At 47.4% G+C, this 20479-nt stretch overlaps 1 protein-coding gene and 1 pseudogene across 1 annotated transcript; both read left to right on the top strand.

Moving 5' to 3' along the window:
• Nucleotides 1-2706: 2706 nt before the first annotated feature.
• On the top strand, nt 2707-11210 carry LOC115308892 (annotated as a pseudogene).
• Nucleotides 11211-11867: 657 nt separating this feature from the next.
• LOC8029165 (regulator of G-protein signaling 8) lies at nt 11868-20135 on the top strand. The gene is made up of 5 exons (XM_002403464.3): nt 11868-12091; nt 15872-15957; nt 17707-17840; nt 18677-18840; nt 19507-20135. Exons 1-5 carry the CDS (start codon nt 12053-12055, stop codon nt 19699-19701), a joined length of 618 nt encoding a protein of 205 aa, XP_002403508.1. The 5' UTR covers nt 11868-12052; the 3' UTR covers nt 19702-20135.
• The last annotated feature ends 344 nt before the right edge of the window (nt 20136-20479 follow it).

Below are 20479 nucleotides of genomic sequence, written 5' to 3'. Positions count from 1 at the left end.
CCAATAACCAATCGCAAAATAAACAGCGTGAACAAAATAATACTGACTATGCGGAGAGCAAGTTCGTCTGCTTCTTGCGCAGAGGTTGCGGTGACGTCAGAACGCTGAGCTCTGATTGGCTCCGATTCGAAGGATAGAGGGTAGACTTCAATGTCAGCTGCCTTGAGGTCTACCGCCTCTCCTTCCCATCGGAGCTGATCAGAGCTCGGCGTCTTTCTGACGTCACCGCAACATCTGCGCAAGAAGCAGACGAAGTTGCGCTTAGCAGCACCAACAAACGAAAACGGGAGTTCGATAAGTTTATTTACGTAAATAATGCAAATGCAACGGCAACCGCAAAAAAAAAAAATGCAACTGGTTTTTAATGAAGGCTTTGAGTTAGGTCCAATCGTGCATTTTTCTAGCATCCTTTTGTTGCCCTTTTTTTACAGATGGCGCAGAATTCTTCCGGAACAAACGAGTTGCATGGATGGTTCGCTGAGGAAGACGTGTCCTCACAGCGCTCCGCTAGACTTCGTTCGAAAGGCTACATCCGAACAACATTTCGGGTTCCGTTCCCTCAGTGGAGGGCATGGAGACCACCCAGGCTCACCTCACCAACATAGTCGCCACCGTGGCGACTCTGGCTCTACCACGCAAGCAGCACGAAATAATTACTCGAAACTTCACTGGCCCACCGGGCTTCCAGGTGGGCAACATTCAGTTTGGAGGCGGTTCTCTTCCCTCCACAGAACAACTGAATAAAACCACGCAGCTAGTGCGCAACGCCCTCGTGGATCTACCTCAACATCTACAACGCCAAGCCCATAATCCGCTATTGGAGAACGATTTGACATTCACGTCCGTCCAAACTGTCTTACGGAATAATCGTTAGACAAAAACGCAAGACTCAGCATAGAGTGGCCACCCTCTGTGGCGGGCACGACGAAACGACAGGAAATGTGCCGCTCGTCCAGGCAACGGTGCTTGAAACCTCTGTGGAGGCCCACCCCACAGCCAACTCCACACCAGATGACGCTCAGCCAGTGCAACTCGACCCAGACACAAACAACGAAGACTGACACATGGCTACGTACAAAATTAAAAGAAGGCGAAAGGAACATTTCGTTCCACCGTGTATCTCAACACCGGTGGCAACCTGCCGGCAAAAGCAAAGCAACCCAAGCGTTGGGAGTTTGAGTACAAATAGTCTTACGCGCTCCCAAACATCTATCAAACCAATCTTACATATGCTCCAAATGCAGCTCACTCCGATTTCAAAGGACTTCATGGAACACCTGATCGAGAAGGGTAACATCATATCGTTTTGTACGGACCGCAAGGGCGTGGCAGAGGCCGTGGAGCAAGTTACCCATTTTCCCCTCAACTCCCAGCAAGTCCCTGCCCAAGTCTTCCGGACGTACGGCGTCACTTACACGAAGGGGGTACTTTACGACATCTCCCCACTGGAAGAAGACCCGAAGGACGAGACGCTAAACTCGGACCTTGAAAGTGACAAAATACGCCTAGTCTCTGCACGACGATCAGGGAAATCCAACGCGGCCGTCCTCACATTTGACGGCTTAAAGCTCCCGCGCTCCGTATTATATGGACGAAGCCTCATGCGAGTTCATCCTCACAAACCAAAAGCGGTTACCTGTAGCAAATGTCACCGCCTCGGACACAAGCAGGACATATGTCCTTACCCAGCCGTTTGCCCGCGTTGCGGCACAACCCATCCTACTTCAGCCACGCCTGGTCAAGGCATAATTGACCATCTGAGGTACCCTATTGCCAGGGGTGCGAAAAGACAGGCCACCTGGGTACGGCTGCCCTACCTGGCTAGAGACTAACAAAAATGCGCGAAGAAGTACAAAGGTATAAGGAACAGCACAAACAACATCAACAGCTGCTGCAACAGTATAAGCGACCCCCACCTACATCTCTTTTCAAATACCCGCAGCTCCCTTCTTCGCAGAGCCTGGAAACGACCCTTGTAGCACACTATATACGGGCCACCCATGCTCCCCCCCCCCCCCCCATCTCAATCGAAAAAATCCTAAATTACCCTGGGATTCAAGAGTCACTGACATGCAAAAAATCCGCAATATGTTCAGGTCTCTAAAATTGATATGAGTCTCGACAGCCCTTAACGCTCGTATGGACGCGGCCGTCCATGCCCAGCAAGAGCTTAACAACCGGTTACAACAGCAGCAACAGCAGCAGCAGCAACACTAAAGCTTTTTCAACCAAATCCGGCCTGTCATAAACCTCCCCCAGTCCACACCCGATTCCTCGTACTTCTAATCCAAAAAGCCAATTCTTTTGATATTAAAAATCGAGGCTTGACCTCCTATGCATGCCCCTCCGTCCCCGAACATCAAGGTGGCCCTCGTTCTACCCTTTGCGTGAAACCAGGCTTCGCACTAGTGACCGTTCGTACCGACTGGCTGCAACATCAAATTGATCTCGCCCAACACTGCAACAACAGTCAAAAAACAGTCGCAGTTCGTGCAACGACCATTAAGAACAATAACGTGATCTTCGTCTCGGCATATCTTTATCCTGGGGCGGAGCGGACAATCGATCACGATTGGATCTCTTACATTCATCAAATCTATATTCAAGAACAGAAGTTGTAGGGAGGCGATTTCAACCTGGCAACATCCAGCCTGGGGATGTACATGACAAACAAACCAGGCAGAGCAACTAATGGAAAGGACGACGATGTGTCATCTCCATCTCATGAACGTGGCCGGGATTAAGACCCGCATGGCAGCCTACGTAGGCCAGGGGGACACTTCTCCCGACCTTATGTGGACCTCCAACGTCGTCTACCAATATCACGTCTGGAAATTTCTGCCCGATACCCGGGGCAGGGACCACTTTCTAATTGATTTTTCCCCACTCAAAAGCCTGCCACGTGCTCGGTGGCAAACGCAAGGTTCACATTACTACTGGGATCGATTTCGCCGAAAATTGGTCAATAGACCGAACTCTGAAGAAAACGACCTTACATTCTCAATCCAGAACTCACTAAAAACTGCCACCATTTCCGTCAACACGGACGAGGACGGTTCCACGCCCGATCTTCACCTGGCTTGCCTCTGGGCAAAACGTCCTCAACTACTTCAACGTTATCGCAGAGGCCGAAATATTCCTGCGGCTTGAAGCCATTATGCGGGCCACCATCGTGGCCAAGGAAGACGCGAAACACCTTAAAAGTACCATATGGCTCGATTAAAGCTCGTCGCTCTCCGAGAGAACGTCCAATAAGCAGCTTTGGCCCACAATTCGAGCTCTCATGGGCAAAAAGAAGGGCAAGACGGCAACCCACACTCTCGCCCTCCAGCTGGGCCTGACGGGACCACTTGCGAATCTGGTCGGAGACGAGTTCTTCCCACAGCCAGACACTCAGCTTGCATTAAATGACCCCGTCTACTCTCCCGAAATCGTTGTGCCCAACCACGGTATGGATTGGCCGTTTTTCCTTGGGGAATTAAATTGGGCAATCCCCAAAAGCAAGATGCTATCCGGACCCATGCCGGACAACGTCACCCCTGCCATGCTTCGGAACTTCCCTGATGAGACCCGCTTGCAGCTCCTTGACTGGACTAACGTAATCTGGGTATCTGGAGAGCTTCCCCAAGCATGGCAGAGCTCGATCGTCGTGCCCATCTCCAAGGGAACAAGGCCCGCAACACCATTAAAGAATTCCGCTCCATCTCGCTCACGTCCTGCGTGTGCAAGACCACAGAGCGAAGGTTCTTGCCAGACTAGATTGGTACCTCCGAAAACAGTAACGCATTTCACCCTGCACAGACCGGCTTTTGGACCATATAGGTACGCAGGAAATCTGGCTCTCATTGCCCACCATATCATCCGCACCAAAGGTCGGCGGCAAAATCACGCCGGCACCTTCGTCGCCGTATATGTCAATCGAGCTTTCGACTCCGTCCCGCATTCCTCCATTACAACAGCCGCCGCCGGTCTCGGCATTTCTGGCCGCGCACTCAATTTTATTCGTACCTTTTTGGCCAACCGCACGTTCTCATTATCAGCCGGCCGAGAAGCAGAAGAAACCAAATCCAGACCGAATCGGATAGGAGTGCCTCAAGGATCAGTTCTATCCCCGAGTCTAGGGTTGTGCGAATATTCGAAATTTCGAATGGTAGTTTCGAATGATAGACTATTCGACATTCGCTTCGGGAAGAACTGCGCTATTCGAGTTTTTCGAAGCGTTGATTGCTGTGGGTTAGCTCCGTTGAGTGCGCTGCTTTCCGAGCACCGGTGCACAGCAGAGAAGCAATGCGCGCGGAAGCGAGCTTCGCGGGTGTTGCTTCTCTGCATTACATCGGTGCTCGGTAAGAAGCGCACTTAACGGGGTAACCCGCCACGATGAACACTTGGAAAAGTATGAATATCGCAATTGCGTGCTTGGAAGAAAGCATACATTCAAATCGGGATGGTGCACGCGTGCCGGCTGTATTTGGGAATAAATGGTAACTTTGTGAATCGGTATTTCTGCATTGTAGTAAAAGTTCCAAAATTAAACTGATTGTTATGCAAGAGTATAGTATGTTAATCAGAGATGCCCTTACAACCTGCGTTCAACATGCGCAAATATTTCGTTTTTAACTCGAAATTAAAGAAGGCTTATTTTATATAGCAAAAATTGTAAATTCACTCAATTGGGTATAGTTGGCCATCTCTATAAGATTCATTTTATGTCAAATTCGTTGTTTACTTGCCATCCCAAGACATCAGATCTTATGAAGACACAGTTAAATAATATGGATAAACTTAGCTTATAAATGAACAAGTGGAACAACCTTCACAAGTTAGCTGGGTTTTCGTCTAAGCATTACGCAATGGTAGTGGAAGGCGTGGAAAAACTATTCGATATTCGAATCGAAGATATTCGGCCCAAAACCACTATTCGCTTCAAATTCGCTTCGAACTGAAAATCCACTATTCGCACAAGACTAATCCCCGACACTTTTTAGTATCGTAATGGCCGCCCTGCCGCACGCCTTAGCCGAGATTCCTGACATCGACTTCACCCTATATGCCGACGACCTGACGATCTGGGCTCATCACACCTACGGTTTAGAAGAATAATAGAAGATACTACAACAAGCACCGGACGTCGTCGAGGCACATCTCTTCAGGGTGGGACTTCGTGCCTCCCCCGAGAAGGCCACTTACGTGTGTGTCGCGTCAAAAAGTATCGTGATGCTCAAATAGCGGAGCGACTTCATCTCGTCTTGGCCGGACGACGTATTAGTCCCTTCTGTGCGAGTGCTCGGCGTAGAAATACGAGAGGACGCTGCTGCCGATTCCTGGCTCGAAGAAACAATAGAAAGCTCTTACAAGGCACTCAACGCCATTTGCCGAATTTGCAGCTCTGGAGGGGGTGCTTCCAACATCATCATCAAACGACTGTACAAAGCACTCGTGGTGCGGCGAGTTTGCTATAGAGCACGGCATTTTTGGCTCTCTAAGGCACCTTGGACCAAATTAGATACGCTGGACAACCGTGCTCGGCGCGTAATCACCGGACTTCCACACTTCACCCCCTCAACACTCTGAGAGCAACGTCTGGAATCAACGACCTTCGGGATATCGTCGAGACATAGAATGAGCGCTCACGAAAAGCGACTACAACTCACCCCCTCGGGCCGAAACATTTTGTATCTTTTCAGCAAGACGACCACAAAACTTCCGCGCTATCCAGCCACAATCACACCATGGGAAGATCTGGCTGACATAACCACCACTCGCCCACAGCCCCGAAAGGACGATGTTCAACAGCTCGCTCGTCGAGGTCGCGCACACGTAAAGACAGTCAGCAGCTGGGATCTCGCCTTGTTTGCTGCCGTATATACTGACGTCATCTGTCTCGAAGGCCCGCAACCAAGGAAGACAATTCCGGCGTTCTTTCCTATCAGCAACGCGCCATACCACGACGTCACCCCCCCCCCCCCCCCCGCCCCTCCTCCTTGATCAAGCAAGAACTCCGCGCCATTCGCCTCGCTTTAGCATCAGCTCAGGAAGCTCAGTCCTCCTCCTCCTCTGCCCTTTTTGCGAACATCCGCATCTTTTCAGATTCACAGAAAGCAATCAAAGAATGCAAGGCTAGAGCCAGCTCTCCAAGCTTGTGCGAAAAATTAAGACCCTCGCTTCGCAACTTCGCGGCCAGGGAGTTCACGTCAAGGTCGAAGGGGTCCTGGCCACGCCGGGATTCCTGGAAATTAAGAAGATACTCAAATCGCCCGTGCCCTACTCTTCCTTTCGGACGAGGAGACTAGTCTCTCACATCAATCAGAACGCGGATACGCAGCGCGGCGTGAACGCGCGCCTTGCCTCCGTACCTGCAATCGCCAGTCCACCACCCTCAACGATCACGCGGAACTGGACGCGGACGGGCACCACACTCTCATCAGAAACGAATGTCGCATTCGGCTCGAGGAACTGCTGCCCGAGGACCCTGACCCTCTACCGTCGGGGTTGGGTGGTCAAGCGAGAGTCCTCCTTCTGCATATCAGAACAGCTACAACGGTCGATCCAGTACGCATTGCAACATGGAGCTAAAACATGTCCTCGGGCTTGTGCTAGCGCTGCCAACTCGGATCCTGGGCCACCATCGCCCACCTTGCCTAGTCCTTCCCGGACCTGGCAGCAATACGATCTCGCCACCGGACACTCGATATCGTCCAGCTCGAAGGCTGGACGCACCCTCCAGAAACAGAGGATGCACGAAAGCATGTGCTGAGAACCCTCCTCGACTGCGATCCCCAGCGTTCGTGCGTATGACGGGTGCTTTGCTTACTTTTTGAAGAAGGCGAAAAATCATAGCAGTCTGGGCTGTGATTTTGTAAACATGGAAACACTGCATACGAATCTTTCAATATCTGCTCACCAGCGCTAATAACGCATGGAAAAAAAAAAACACATCACAATTAGCGTTTTATTAAAACGCTAAAAATGGTTTTCTCCTGGCTTTCTTCTTATTATTATTTTTATTTTGCGTACGAGTCACGCCAAGAAGGGCATTCTCCCATACAGCTCAGCCCATTCTAAGGTAGTCAAACGAGGGATTGCTTCAATGTTTTTTTAGGCGTCCATTAAAAAATCACGTGTGCACACTGCGCAAGAAAGCTTCAAGAAACAGGCAGCGCGTCTGCAGAGGACTGGTTTCCCTCCGAGTGTTCTGGTGGAGGTGGCGGAAAGCCTAATCGTGAAGATAAAAGTTATACAAAGGCAACCTCGTGAAAAAAGAAAAGAACACAGTTAGACCAGTTGTAATTCCGTACGTGCACTCCATAACACACAACCTTAAAAAGGTTGCTGACCGGTACGACGTACCGGTCTTTTTTTTTTTTTCGGCACCTAATAAGCTGTTAAGACTGTGCCGCAAAATCAATTTTTTCGGCTGATGCTGCAGACAAATGCAAAACTAAAGACCGCAAGAAATTCACAGAATGCACAACGGGAGTTGTTTACGAAATTCCAATGTCAAGCTGGTCTGTATGTCCGGCCGATGCTTCAACGATCGCGCACGTGAACATGACGCGGCCACACGAGCAACCCCCATCTGGACATCTGGCAACACACTGCAGCCGCTGCCATTGCTCCCTGTCATTTAAAGACACACTATTTCTGGCGAGATACCCAGATAAGATATCCAGGGAGCTCCACGAGGCTTTTGAAATCAGAGCAAAAGGCAAGATGTGCACAAGTGACACTTCTATAACCTTATTGACAAAAGAATTTGATTTTCTAGAAACGGGTCTACACCATGCCTAGTCGTGACCAAGGGTTTCTTCACGGCTATTTTCACGGATTCGTTCTTTAAATAAATGTTAGTTGCGAGTGTGCCACTGTTTACGTATCATCTTGTCCTTGTGTTTTCTCAGCGCCTATCTTCGATGCAGATATGAGTTTTGAACGCTAGAACAAACTTACCTTTGCATTCATACATGAGAAGGAGCGAATAAAACTAACGTTATTTATGGCAAGTCGAATTAATTACTTGGCTTTCAATTCACCTTGATCAGATACACAGGTAGGTACTGATCCAGTGTCAGAGCGTAGTTCTTGACATCTGTCTCGATTTTCAAGGTGCTCTTCACTGCTTTTTCACGTAAACCTCCTTGCACAAAAGCGGCGATGCTGTGTTTGTTCTAACAGTGTCGGACAGTGTTTTTAAATACACGTATTAAGCCATTTTATCACCATTTTTAATGACATGAATTCGAAAGATATACGCCGTAACTGACCAATGTTTTCGTCTACATGACTGAGAAAAGTGCCTAGCTATTTGTAAGTACGAATTATTCGTGATATTTCCAATCAAGCGCAAGAGGAAAGTGCATCACTTTCTACCACATAAATGCATTACCGTGGAAGTCAATTTCAGATTGATTCCCGTCTAACCGCACAGTTGGACCTTTAGCGTACATTATATTAACTCTATGTATCTAGCCCACGCTCGAAGTGAACATCGTGTTATTTTACTTCCATTTCTTGTTCACAGATCGACTGCCACCTTTGAATCCATTGCTGCACAAATTTGTTACAAACTGTAAACCGTTTTAACTTTCTCCTCATACCTAAAGTATTCATTTATGCACTCTTATTTAAACTTTTCAAACAAGGTTCACATACAGGTTTCAACAACAAAACCGAGAGTACCCAATTAGGTAAGGCTTGGTTTCTATCTCTTCCAAGGGATGGCACCAGCCGTCTGACTGTGCTCACAACACGTGCATTGGAAAGTAGCGGCTTCCAGGGTACTGAGCGGCGTGAATTTTTGTTTTTATCGTATTAAGTCTAAATAACACGAACTTGTATGAGTAAATATAGGGACAGAGTGATTCTTTGAGAGTGAGGAATATTTTGGTTTCAATTGGGCAATTTCTTCAAGAGGTTCCTAATCGGGTATTTCCAGTCAATATAGCTGTTTTATAAGCAGAGCGTTACCGTTGGGAAACATGAACACTGCACGGCTTCTGGCGCGCTAGAAAGCATGCTTGAAAGTCGCAGCATGACCTTAACCCTGGATCACACTGCTTTTACGTCATACAAAAGACAGTATGCATGCATACAGATTCGAACGCCAGTCACGGCGAGATTCGTGCTTCGAATGCCAGATTGCAATGAGTTTAAGAAAGAGACTTGGCACGCGGCATTCGAACGACGGATATTGTGGTGCCTCATGTTACCAGACTGCCTTTTGTATGATGTATGAGTAGTGTGACGCCGGCTTTACGGTTCCAACGCCGCTTTGCACGGCAACGTCCTATCCTCGACAAGCCGAGCAGTATCAGTAAATAAATAAACATAAATAAAAAAGAAAGTAAATAAATAAATGCGCCTGTTAGGCCATGACATGCAATGCACACTGTTGTTTGCCGATCTATGTAGGTTTCACATTTCAAAGAAATAATTGTCAGACGACGAGATTGCTCAGTTCATCAACACAAGTGCATGACATCCGACTCCTATGACGATGTAGACCTCACAGTATCTGATATATGGAGGATACAGACGACCCTGAATCCAACTACCAGGAAGCTTTTCCGAAAACTTTTTTCTGTTTTAGCGTTGTCAGGTTCTTGATTTTTTTTTTTTCTTTTCTGTTTTGTTAGTTTCGCGACGGTGACATATCTTCAAGTCGATGCTCTGAGAGAAAGACGTGAAGCATCGGAGAACTCATAGGCGTACTTCTTCAAGTACTTTCCCGAACCGTTTTGGAAACTTTGTGCTGACCAGACAAACCTTTATTTATTGCAAACACGCGATCACCGGTGAGTCGCGGCAAACGAAGGAGAAATGTGGACCTTGGCTGGGATAAGCTTGCTCGGGAGCTTGATGGTCTACCCAGAGCGTGGATGTATTGGTCCCTGTCGCTCTCGTTGCCGCTGATCAGTAGTCACTAGACGAGAGACAGGTTTTTCGTTTTTCGAACTTAGAAACGTGTCTCACTTTGTTGATGTCCAGACGCTCACGGATGACAAAAAACACAAGTTGTTCCACGTTCAACCAGTTCTCGATTCGTTTCGTTCGACCTGTGCGCAAATACCACGCCCACAAACCTTGAATGTGGATGAACAAATTATACCGTTCGCTGGACGGCGCCCATCCCGGCAGTATCTTTCATCAACGCCGAACCCAGTTGGTTTGAATAACTTTGATCCTGCGACGACGCAAGGCCTTGTGCTTGATTTCAAGATCTATACTGAGAAAGCGACCCTGCCAGCTGGATCCCCGAAAAGAACTTGGACTTGGAGGAGCCGTGGTGCAAACTCCCTTTCGAGACTGTCCCAACAAGTCACACAGTTCATATATTCACCTAAAGATACTATACTAGGCTGAAACTGGCCGAGCTTCTGAGGTCCGGAAATGCTCACCTTGCAGGAACGGTTCTGAGCGCACGAACAGGGGGAGCCGCGCACGCAGAAACTTCCGGAGAACAAACACACTGAAAGAGGTGATTCATCATCTGTAGTTTAAAGTGACGACAAGGTGTATGCGACGAAGTTGGAGGACAACAAATTAGTGCTCGTTCTGTCAACATCAAACGGGATGTCTTCAGAGTAAGTGGAGATCGAAAGAACAGAAAGCTAACACTGACGTACCACAGCCTACAGCAGTCGAGACATACAACGTGAACGTGGGCGGTGCTGTCGTGATCGACCACTTCATGTACTAATACCATACTAAAATTTGGACAAAGAAGTGGACAGTCAGGGTGTATGCACGCTTCCTTGATCTTTCTATGTGCATTGGGTGAGTTGAATGCTAGCAACACTGCACTCAGCATGGCGCGCGCCAAAGGACGTCCTTTACTTTCTGAATTTCAAGATCCAAATTTCAGAATCGATTATTCTTTCTGCAAAGCTGCCATCGCCTCTCTAGGCAAATGGAAGCGAAAAGCGGCAGGCTCCTAAACGAGGAAGGCAAGGGGATGCTTCTGGTGTTGAAGGCAGCTAGAAAGATTTGCCGAGCTTTACGACGCCCAAGCGACAACTCATTTCGCCTTTGCCACCAGCGGTCTGTCCGGCCAAACTTAACCGGACATACCACTTCCCAGAGCACGTCACACTTCAATCTCAAATAAAGGGCAGAGCTAAGGATGCTTCGGGAAGTCCAGGATTAGCTGCACAAAGTGCAAAGCGTTCCTCTGCCTCGAAAATAGGAGTTTTATAGATTTTCAAAAGAACTGAAACCGGAGGTACCCAACTGTGTATCTTGTGAATCAGCCTAGCATAATAGGATATTATTTTACAAGCTTGTTCGCTCCCTCCCATTTATCCCCAAAACAATAATAAAGTGTGATATTTTATAATCTAACTACAGTTTTGTTTTTCTTTTCCTTTTTTTCAGGTTTGAGGAAGAGTTTTTGGTCGGTAACATTTTTAGCGTTCGTGTCTGGCGCGTGGTTTGCTCGCTTCGGAGAGCAATGACCCCGCCTGCGCTGGGCTGGGGAGGCCGCACGCTAAGCTGTGCTGTGAGTTCGAAAACATTGTAATGGTGCATAGCTGATTGTAATTTCGTCAAGCGAAACCACTAAATCCAATACACAACTACGTTAAAATGTACCGTTCCTATTGATATTCATATCGAGTTCTACGAGCGTAGCTCCTTTGAACTCTGCCGGCTATGAGCGTGCACCGGAGCGCCTCTAACGTCACTAGAAGTGTAATCTAGCGCAATGCCCTACTAAACTTCCCGGGGCATACAAAGCAGCGCGAAGAGAGTAAGTCCGCTGGCCAGAGAAGCGCTCCGTGTTGGCCGACGCTTTTCCCCGAGACGTCAGCGCAGCCAGTCAATGAAAAACCTCCGAGCTGTGAGCGGAGAGAGAGAGACGGAGAGCGGGAGAGAGGTGACCGTAACGAGGTGCCCTAGCCAGGGGCCGCGGCCCCGGGCCCGGCTACGATCGTGACGTCAGCGAATGACGTCAGAAGAGCCCGCGATTATCGATTGATGACGCTGCCTGAGGCTCGGTTATCAAGGCGGACCAGCCGGCTCAGCGCGGACTCCCTCAGCTGGCACCACTCGGATCAGAATGCCCGAAGTGTCCCAGTCGCTGCTCTCCGCACGACAGGTGAGCCGGCAGCGAGACCGCGTCCCACCTTGCTCATCGGCCTTGGCGGTACCCTCGAAGCTTTAACTCAGCAGCTCAACTCGCCCACGTGGCTACGCAAAGAACATTTTAATTTGCACGACCGCACGCGCACGGGTCAGCGTCTCTCCAAACTCTGTGCTGCTTTCAGCGTCCCGGCCAAGCACGCGTATGCGTACAGTGAAAGCATCGCTTAGCGCAACACGCTCGTACTTTTTGCCACAACTTCGCTCGTTCATGAAGTGACACTATGCGGAGCGCAAGTTCGTCTGCTTCTTTTGCAGGGGGGGGGGTGACGTCAGGACACCGAACTCTGATTGGCTATGATCGAAGGGTAGTAGATAGACCTCAAGGCAGCTTGCTTTAAGGTCTACCCACTATTCTTCAATCAGTGCCGATCAGTACCCGGCGTTCTGACGCCACCATAACCCCCTGCAACAGAAGCAGACGAACTTCCGCTCCGCATTGGGAAACCGACGGCACCTAGTGGCTAGAACAGAAAGCTGCGACTGTGGCTTTGCTCGCCAGCTTTCTCGGGCTAATCAGATTTTGACAGCGCCTGGCGGTCTAAAGACGAAGCTGCGAAAGAAGATTAAAGAAACTCGGTGGAAATCGCCAATAGATTTATTTCGTGTTTACAAACACAAGCTGTTTCATGTATCCCGAGCGACCTCTTGTCGCGTGGTTTCGGTAGGCATTCCGAGCTTGTTTATGCCAGAACTTCAAGGATGCTCAAGTGGTAGAGAAATTACGAAATTGGAGATTTAGCTAAGTCCTTCTTGTGTGCTATTCAACGTATACGAAAAACTTAGCTGTAATACGAAAGTATTTAAAAACAATTGAGTCATTTCTCGCTAACTGCTTCTTTACGAAGTACCAGGAGGACTGATGACGAAATATTCCGTGGACGTTGCAAATAACAATGTTATGGCGGCAATTGTTTCTCCTCAGTTGCAAGTTTGCGGGTATGCAAAATGCGAAAGCGCTGGCTCGGGGTAAGAGGGATCATTCAAAGTGCGAGCGTAGCGGAAGCTATACAGAACGAGTTCGGGATTTTCAGCGTCCATCCCTGCCATGAACGCGTGCTCGTGCTGCGCAAACATCGTTTGGCGGCAACATGCTCGTGTGTGTAGTTTAAGGTTCGCTCGCACATAAAGTGAAATGGAATATTCACGGCGAGAACTTTGGGTATCACCGCCTAATGGATTTTTTTTTTTTTCACAACTCAAAGTGAAGGTTATTCAACTTCCTCTGCCGGTGCAAGCACGTGCAATGCCAAACTTTTATGCACTATGAAAATTAAAACATAACCGCGTGGGTAGCACGTGCACAACCCAAAGTGAGGAAAACAGAAGCGTCCCTAGCGAGCTTCTCACCGCGAATAATCGTGTCCAAGCGGCGTTTCATGTGACCCACGAGCGAAAGAAACGCAGTCCTTTTCTGCTCGGAGCTTACCAAATATTTTTCGAAACATCGGCCAAATCGTTTTAGCGAAAAGCACGCACTGCATGTGAAAAAAGCTTAATGCCGCATTAGTTTCTTTCAAACGGCCTATTTGAAATGAAAAGAAAAGTAACGATGTTCGGTGTAATTAGTTTATTCATTACTTTCGAGTAATTAACCTTTTTATAATTTGTAAGTTTGAATGTATAATTCCAATTATAAACTTTCTGGGAAGTATTATAAACCACTACATCGGCCCACTTTACATAAATATATAGAACGCGTGGTATTACGACGTTAAAAAAAGGAAGCTCAGTTTGGACGCGTTTTGAGTTTCGGTTTTCTATCAGAACGGACTTGTGCTCTAGCAGGCCCGCCCCTCGTGGCCAAGGCGCTCGACAACCGGCTCGCCTCTCTCGTGGGAGAGAGGGAAGTGTGGCGCTCATCGGCGAAATGAACAGCTGTGCTGTCCGAACGGCATTACAGGAATAAGCGTTGATTTCTTGGGGGTGGTTCACCTCCGTCATGCGGAGAATCTGTAGCAGCGCTCGTTTGTTGCGCGCTTCCGTTGTTGCGGGATGAGGAAAGCACCTCATTGAATGCTCCAAGGGAGCGCTAGTTCTGCGAAACGGCGTGCCACCACAAATAGTCGAACAAGTGGAGCCTCTGTCGACTATAGTATATTCATATAATCCTATTAAATTCTACCGTCGGCTGCTGGTCGGCGCGGTTGGTGGTCAAAAAGGGCAGCCGGGGGAAGGCCGTGCCACTGAACGATTGGACATGAGCTCTGCGTCACATTCGGATACCGCACTCGGACGTTCGAGCTCGAGATCGGGTCCAATGAGTTCGGCCACGGGCCGTCTCAGAGTTGCGAAAAGTCCGCATAAGGTTGCGCTACAGCGTCGAACCAGACTTGACTGCCCCGGTGGGTATAGCTCTCAGTTCGCAAAATCAGAAAATGGTGCATTGGTCAAAAAATTACCTGAAATTCGAGTTCACGAGTTTTCTATGGCGCTCCTACCATGGAAAAGGTCATCGACTTTTAGGGTTCCGTCGCACCAGCCCGCGCGACAGAAAAGCGCTAATTTCAAGTGTGAAAGTCCTAGCAAGAAGTGAGAGTGCGTTCGTCAGAAAAGATAAAATAAATTTGTCTGGAGTAGAGAGATAGTTTAGCCTAACCATGCGGATAAGCTGGACTCTGGCGCCACTGCAGGGGGCAGCTTTCTCCGGACGAGAAATAAAAAAAGTCATAACGAGCTCGCTGTGGACCATGCCAGGCTGCATACGGCGGCTCATGTGAAGCTTCTAAGTAATGAGAAAATAAACGGAGCTGGGAGTGAAGATTTATGCAATGAATGGGGTATGCATCGTCGCGAGTGCGAAATATATCTTAAGCTTTACGCCGAATTTGACAAAAAAAAAGAAACATTTTGACTATAAACTAAAAAGACCCGTGCGATCCCTGTTTGGGGGTCTTTTTCTGAAGGACTACAGAATTCCTGTAAGAAAGCGTTGAGCATCTACAGGGTGTCTCAAATAGCGGTCAGGCTCTTTAAATCGACCGCAGAAATCGGTTTCTTAACTTCTCGCGCTACGTTTTTGTGCAGCGTTGCCCACACGCGGTGCATTTAAAAAAAAAAATCGCAAACAGCGAACTAATTCGAGGAAAAAGTTAAAAAATAAAAAGTCTTTATTCTGATGGAAACGCAGCGAAGCCACCTGACTTCAAACGATAGGGCGCTCTATTGTTTGAAGACCGGTGGCTTTGTTGCGTTTCCATAGGAGTTAGGCCTTTTTTTTTTTCTTTACTTTTTTCTCAGGTAAGTTCGCTCTTTTGAGATTTTATAGAAAAAATGCACCAAACATGGGCAACCCTGCACAAAATCGTTGCCCGATAGGTTAAGAAACCGATTTTTGCGGTCGATTTAAAGAGCCTGGCCGCTATTTGAAACACCATGTAGAATGTCATTACGGTCCCCATTCACGTAACACTTCTCTCATGTGAGAGGCAATGGCAGTTGTACGATTCTATTCATTGGAATTTATGCGAGCATAAAGTATTCTACGCAGACATTCGCAGTTACCAACTTAGTGACGAAATGTTTTCATTACCTGCTGGATTCTAATATGCTTTTCCCGTATGCTTCGTCACCATGAGACCAAAAGAAGCACTCGAAATATGCTGAGAAGTTGGCGCAGCCTGTGAATGTGGAGATTGAAGGCACGAAAATAAGCCTGTTACAAAGCCTTCAACGATCTTCAGCTGTCGCTAGATTTTAGCCGCTCAATGGTTGTTTTTTGTCTTTGTCGTTGCAGCAGCAGCAGGAAAGAAAATCTACAAGTCCTGACCCTGAAGGAGACTATGGCGGTCATCGACCGGAAAAGATCCACAAAAACGCGCTGTAAGTAACTGCTCGCAATTAAGTTTTTTTGAATAGAGAACCATTTTTTTATTTATTTATTTCGGGTTACCCGCAGTGCCCGGAGGCATTATTGCAGGGGGGGGGGGGGGGGGTACATAGTGAGGTGTGAAGGTAGAAATACACTCCTGCATATGTACAAAAAGAAAACAACAACAACAAGGAAACGCAAACACAGGAAAACACGCTCTTGAACAAAAGCGAGCCCGAAATAAAATAAAAGTCACATTGGTTGCTCGCCTTCCAGGTACCGAAGCCAAAGCAACGAGACGGGCGCTTAAATCTTCTTGTTTTATACAATATGGCGCATCAAGAAAACTACCGCATTTAAACTAGCGCTTTTAAAGCACTTTAATCGGCCCGCAAAAAAAAAAAAAAGAAAAAAAAGGTTTCTTAAGGTTTTCCTTTGCAATTTATAAACAGAAGTACAAGCAGGTGATGAATGTTTACAATGCACAAAACAACAAAAAACCTACGTGGTTAAAAAACGAAAAAAAAAGAAACTTCTTTTGGGCAATCTACGCCGCCAGGTTGCAGACGATCCACGCGTAGTGAGAAGTGTTGCCGAGAGATGGCGTAAGCCGCGTCGAGGGAGCGCCGGCCGATTCGGGTTATGATAGCAGACGATCCCGCCAAAGAACCCGAATCAGCCGGCGCTCCCACAACGTACTGTATGCCATCTGCCGACAGTATTTCTCACTACGCGTGCATCGTTTGCCAAGTGGCGGCGTAGACTGCCCAAAATATGTTTCTTTTTTTTACCGAAGTAAGTTTTTTTTTTTTTGTTTTTTTTTTTCCTTCCACCTTCTGCCTGCAGTTGTGTAGTAAATACCTGCTCGATGCGTTGAGAACGTGATGTTTACGGGCCGTCTAATGTGCCTTAAAAGCGTTAGTTTGCATGTTGCGGATATTCACGGAGGCTTTGTAATGAAGCTTTCTTCAAAAGCATATCACGCGAGAATTAGAAACGGAACAAGCTTGTTGATCACGAATGTAAGAAGTAAAAAGTAAACATGAGGGAAGATGCAGAACTTTTCTCGGTTAGCCATGTCTCTTGCTGACTGAGTAAAAATGTGTAGTTCCTTAACATTGTAAAGGGTATGGCAGCCATCTATTCGTTTGATAAGGTACTAAAAACCCAGGTAAAATAGTGACTTTACGGCTACATTTTTTTTTTCGTTTTTTCCCCTGGGATTGAATTACGAGACTTCAGCAGATAATACAAACCACTGGCTGCTAAGGGTCTGCTAAGGGCTACCTATGCCTGAGGCATAGGTAGCCCTGCCTCAATATTTATTTATTGTTTATCTAACTAAGGCCCTGTAGAGGCGAACCGACTCTCAGGCACCTTGTCTCCTGTCATTCACATCGACGAACAGTCTCTCACCAAGAATATTTTGGTCTTACAGCTCTTGATTTTATATTAAAATAAGTAAAGACAGATTCGCGATTCAACAATGCAATACAGAATTATGTCACATCGGATGCACTAATACATATATCAATCGAGATTAATATGAGCAATTTATGTTTACGTTTAAATGGAAAGAGAAAAAGAACTGGGGACGCCCTGTTTCGACGTGATGATTTCGAAACTTCTTTTGGAAAATGTCGCCTCTTAGAAGCGCCTATATTCTATTAGGGTTGTACCAGCGAACTTTCAAATGATAGAATATAACACGAGAGAGAGGGAGAGCCTGTTGTGCTTGAGCCGTGACAATTTTGTTCTAGGCCTGACCTCTGGCTTCGACTCAGCTTTCTCAAACGCCGGTTCGGCGACTCATCGGCCCGGGCCTCAGTGCGCCCGTCATCGGCGGAAGCCAAGCAATGGGCGCTCTCCTTCGCGGACCTGGCCGCATCAAAATGTAAGGATCGCTCCCCTGCATGGGAGCTCCAACTGGCTTCTATTCGGAAGACGGGTTTTATCGAACATACCGGTCGATTCTGATATTCAAGAAGCATATAAAGCCCAGTGTGCGTACTGTTCGTACCGCGTAAACGCGGTTGCAGCGAATATATATATATGAATTTTTTTTTAAACTTAGTCTTGCTTTAAATACGGACCGGGCGATCAAGCACTACGGTGTTCACAAGAGGAACGGACTGACAGAGCATAGGGACAGAGCACGACAGGGTTAGCAGCTACGAGCGATTTAATTTTTTTTTCCTTCTATAATTGAAAGGCTGTTACCAAATCATTAGCTCGGTGAAAAGCGCTAATTTTTGGCAGCCCCTTATAGGATAACAGTTTGCGTTCGTCAACATCCGGTCTGAGTAGCACACGAAATTGCACCGATGTTGTGCTCGCACAGCTGTGCCACGCAGTCTTGGGGCAGGGGAAGGAGAATAGAGGCATGGAGTTTCTCAAAGAGATGTAGGCAAACTAAGAACATTCACTGGCTTCGGCCAAACGTTCCTTCTGCTTCTATTTGGTTGCCAATATGCAGGGGTTTTGGCCTTGTGAGAGCAATAATATAATGAACAGTTCATCATTCTTGGAACCTAAAACAAATATTGAAAAGGACAGCCTCTATCATCACACTGCCAAGCGAACTATAATGCAGATGGTGCGACTAAAATAATGAGAGGCTAGTAGTGGCAAGAAATTTTAGTGTGGTGGTCGAAATCATATATTGTGCAGCAGTATAGGCGGTTCATGTCCCTTCAGTCCAATAATGCAAACGAAATGTGCAATTTCCAGATGGTCTGGCACTCTTCCACGTGTTCCTGTCCCGGGAATTCAGCGAAGAAAACCTCGAGTTCTGGCTTGCCTGCGAGGAGTTCAAGAAGTGCCGGTGCAACAAGCTCCCCGTGAAAGCCAAGCGAATCTTCAATGAGTTCATTGCTCCTCGAGCACCCAAAGAGGTACGTCGAACAAACACAAAGAGGGAACCCTCGTTGCATTTTCTTTTTTAAGACGCTGGCGGGCTTATTGTAAAGTCTGAGATTACGGAACAGCTATGACAAAGTTAAACGCTTAATTAAACCAAGGCAAGGGGGCAGAGGAAGCAGTAGATTGTTTCTGCCTTTACACAAAACCTTTTATAGTAAAAGCAATAAAAGAAACTAAAAAAAAAACGCCAGCTAGTTTCTGGTACTACTGTGCTGAAATCTAATTACTAAATGGCGGTTCGACGTCATCGAAAACCCACTCTAACAAGTACTTGGAAATTTAAAAAAAGAAAAAGACATTCCCGTTTTTTTTTCGAAAAGTAACGAAGTTGCTGATTCTTCACTAAAGCACTAAGAAAATAACATCGAAATTTCGGTTCCGACATTTGCGTTTGAGAGCCACCAACTGAACTACGACCGCCTATGACTGCTCACGACAATATGGTCTCCATGGCAACCGAGGACCACGTAACGCGTCGTAGATGCAAGAAGTACCGCAGTTCGCCACGCTCAAATGCAGATATCTAAATCAGCGGCATTGCTTGTATTGCGTTGCGTCCGAGCCTGCGTAGATCAAGCTCTATTGTTCTCGTACCGTAGTCCCCCACTCATGAGGCTGTCTCTTCTTGCCTGTTTCAGGTTAATTTGGATGCCCTAACACGGAGCCAGGTGATGGACAGCCTGTCTCACCCCGACCGGCAGTCGCTGGACCGGGCTCAACGTCGCGTGCAGGGACTGATGGAGCAGGACGCGTACCTGCGCTTCCTCCAGTGCGACCTCTACCTGGAACTCTGTCGCGAGGAGCCACAGGAGCACCAAGACCAGAGCCCTTAAAAAGGCCCTCCCGGTCGACCATCCGCAGCGGACGTTCCCCAACTGTGCCTTTATGCTAATCCTTTTTGGAAAGAGGGAGGAGACATGTCAACGTATACTGCCATTTTAGAACCCGGCGTGTTTTAGCGCACCTGTGCAGACAATATTGCCTGAAACTATTGTTTTACATCTACTACCCCACCGACATCCATTTTCTTTTTTGTGCCGAATTCCTATTTAACTTTGCAGTATGTCTGCGGAATCGCCGAGCGAAGAATATCCCTCAGAAGCACTGCCACGAAGAGCTCTCAATCCACGATTGTTTCATTTCCTGATCATATAGAGACCGCGCTCTCAGCTTCCACCCCCTCTTCGACTCCCAAGACCGAGTAGCTGAAAGCAACCAATACTTCACACTGCCGCAAACATCTGGGATGCAAGACGACTGACTCTTTACTTTGGAAGTCGTTTTTTGTTGTTGTTCTTTTCGTTGCATCATTTGTGGCCACGCAGCCCAAAGGCACGATGAGTTTCAAAAAGAAATAAAATGTCAATGAACATAAGAGTAGAGTGGCTTTTATACATTTCATCACAGTAATCACGGTCGTTATGTGCGCACAATAAAAAAAACACTAACGCGTAATTTCTAACAAGCGAAACTTGCACTTAGGCCTGACCGTTTTGTTTCACATTTATGTGAAGTCTGGTTTACGCATTTGCTTTTGACGGTGAATGATTTTGCTGTGATTCCTTGTGACCGCTTACGACAAGAAACCATTTTGTCGCCACCTATCGGACA

The sequence above is a fragment of the Ixodes scapularis genome, unplaced genomic scaffold, assembly GCF_016920785.2.
Source record: "Ixodes scapularis isolate PalLabHiFi unplaced genomic scaffold, ASM1692078v2 PGA_scaffold3__209_contigs__length_174095766, whole genome shotgun sequence".
NCBI lineage: Eukaryota > Metazoa > Arthropoda > Arachnida > Ixodida > Ixodidae > Ixodes > Ixodes scapularis.
This window is presented reverse-complemented; position numbering and strand designations above follow the sequence as displayed.

Bases quoted from the DNA above. Each gene is read 5' to 3' on its own strand.
- LOC8029165 (XM_002403464.3), top strand. From the start codon at position 12,053: ATGCCCGAAGTGTCCCAGTCGCTGCTCTCCGCACGACAG. The intron at 12,092-15,871 runs GTGAGCCGGCAG...TTGTCGTTGCAG, and splicing joins CGCTGCTCTCCGCACGACAG to CAGCAGCAGGAAAGAAAATC. The intron at 18,841-19,506 runs GTACGTCGAACA...TGCCTGTTTCAG, and splicing joins CTCCTCGAGCACCCAAAGAG to GTTAATTTGGATGCCCTAAC.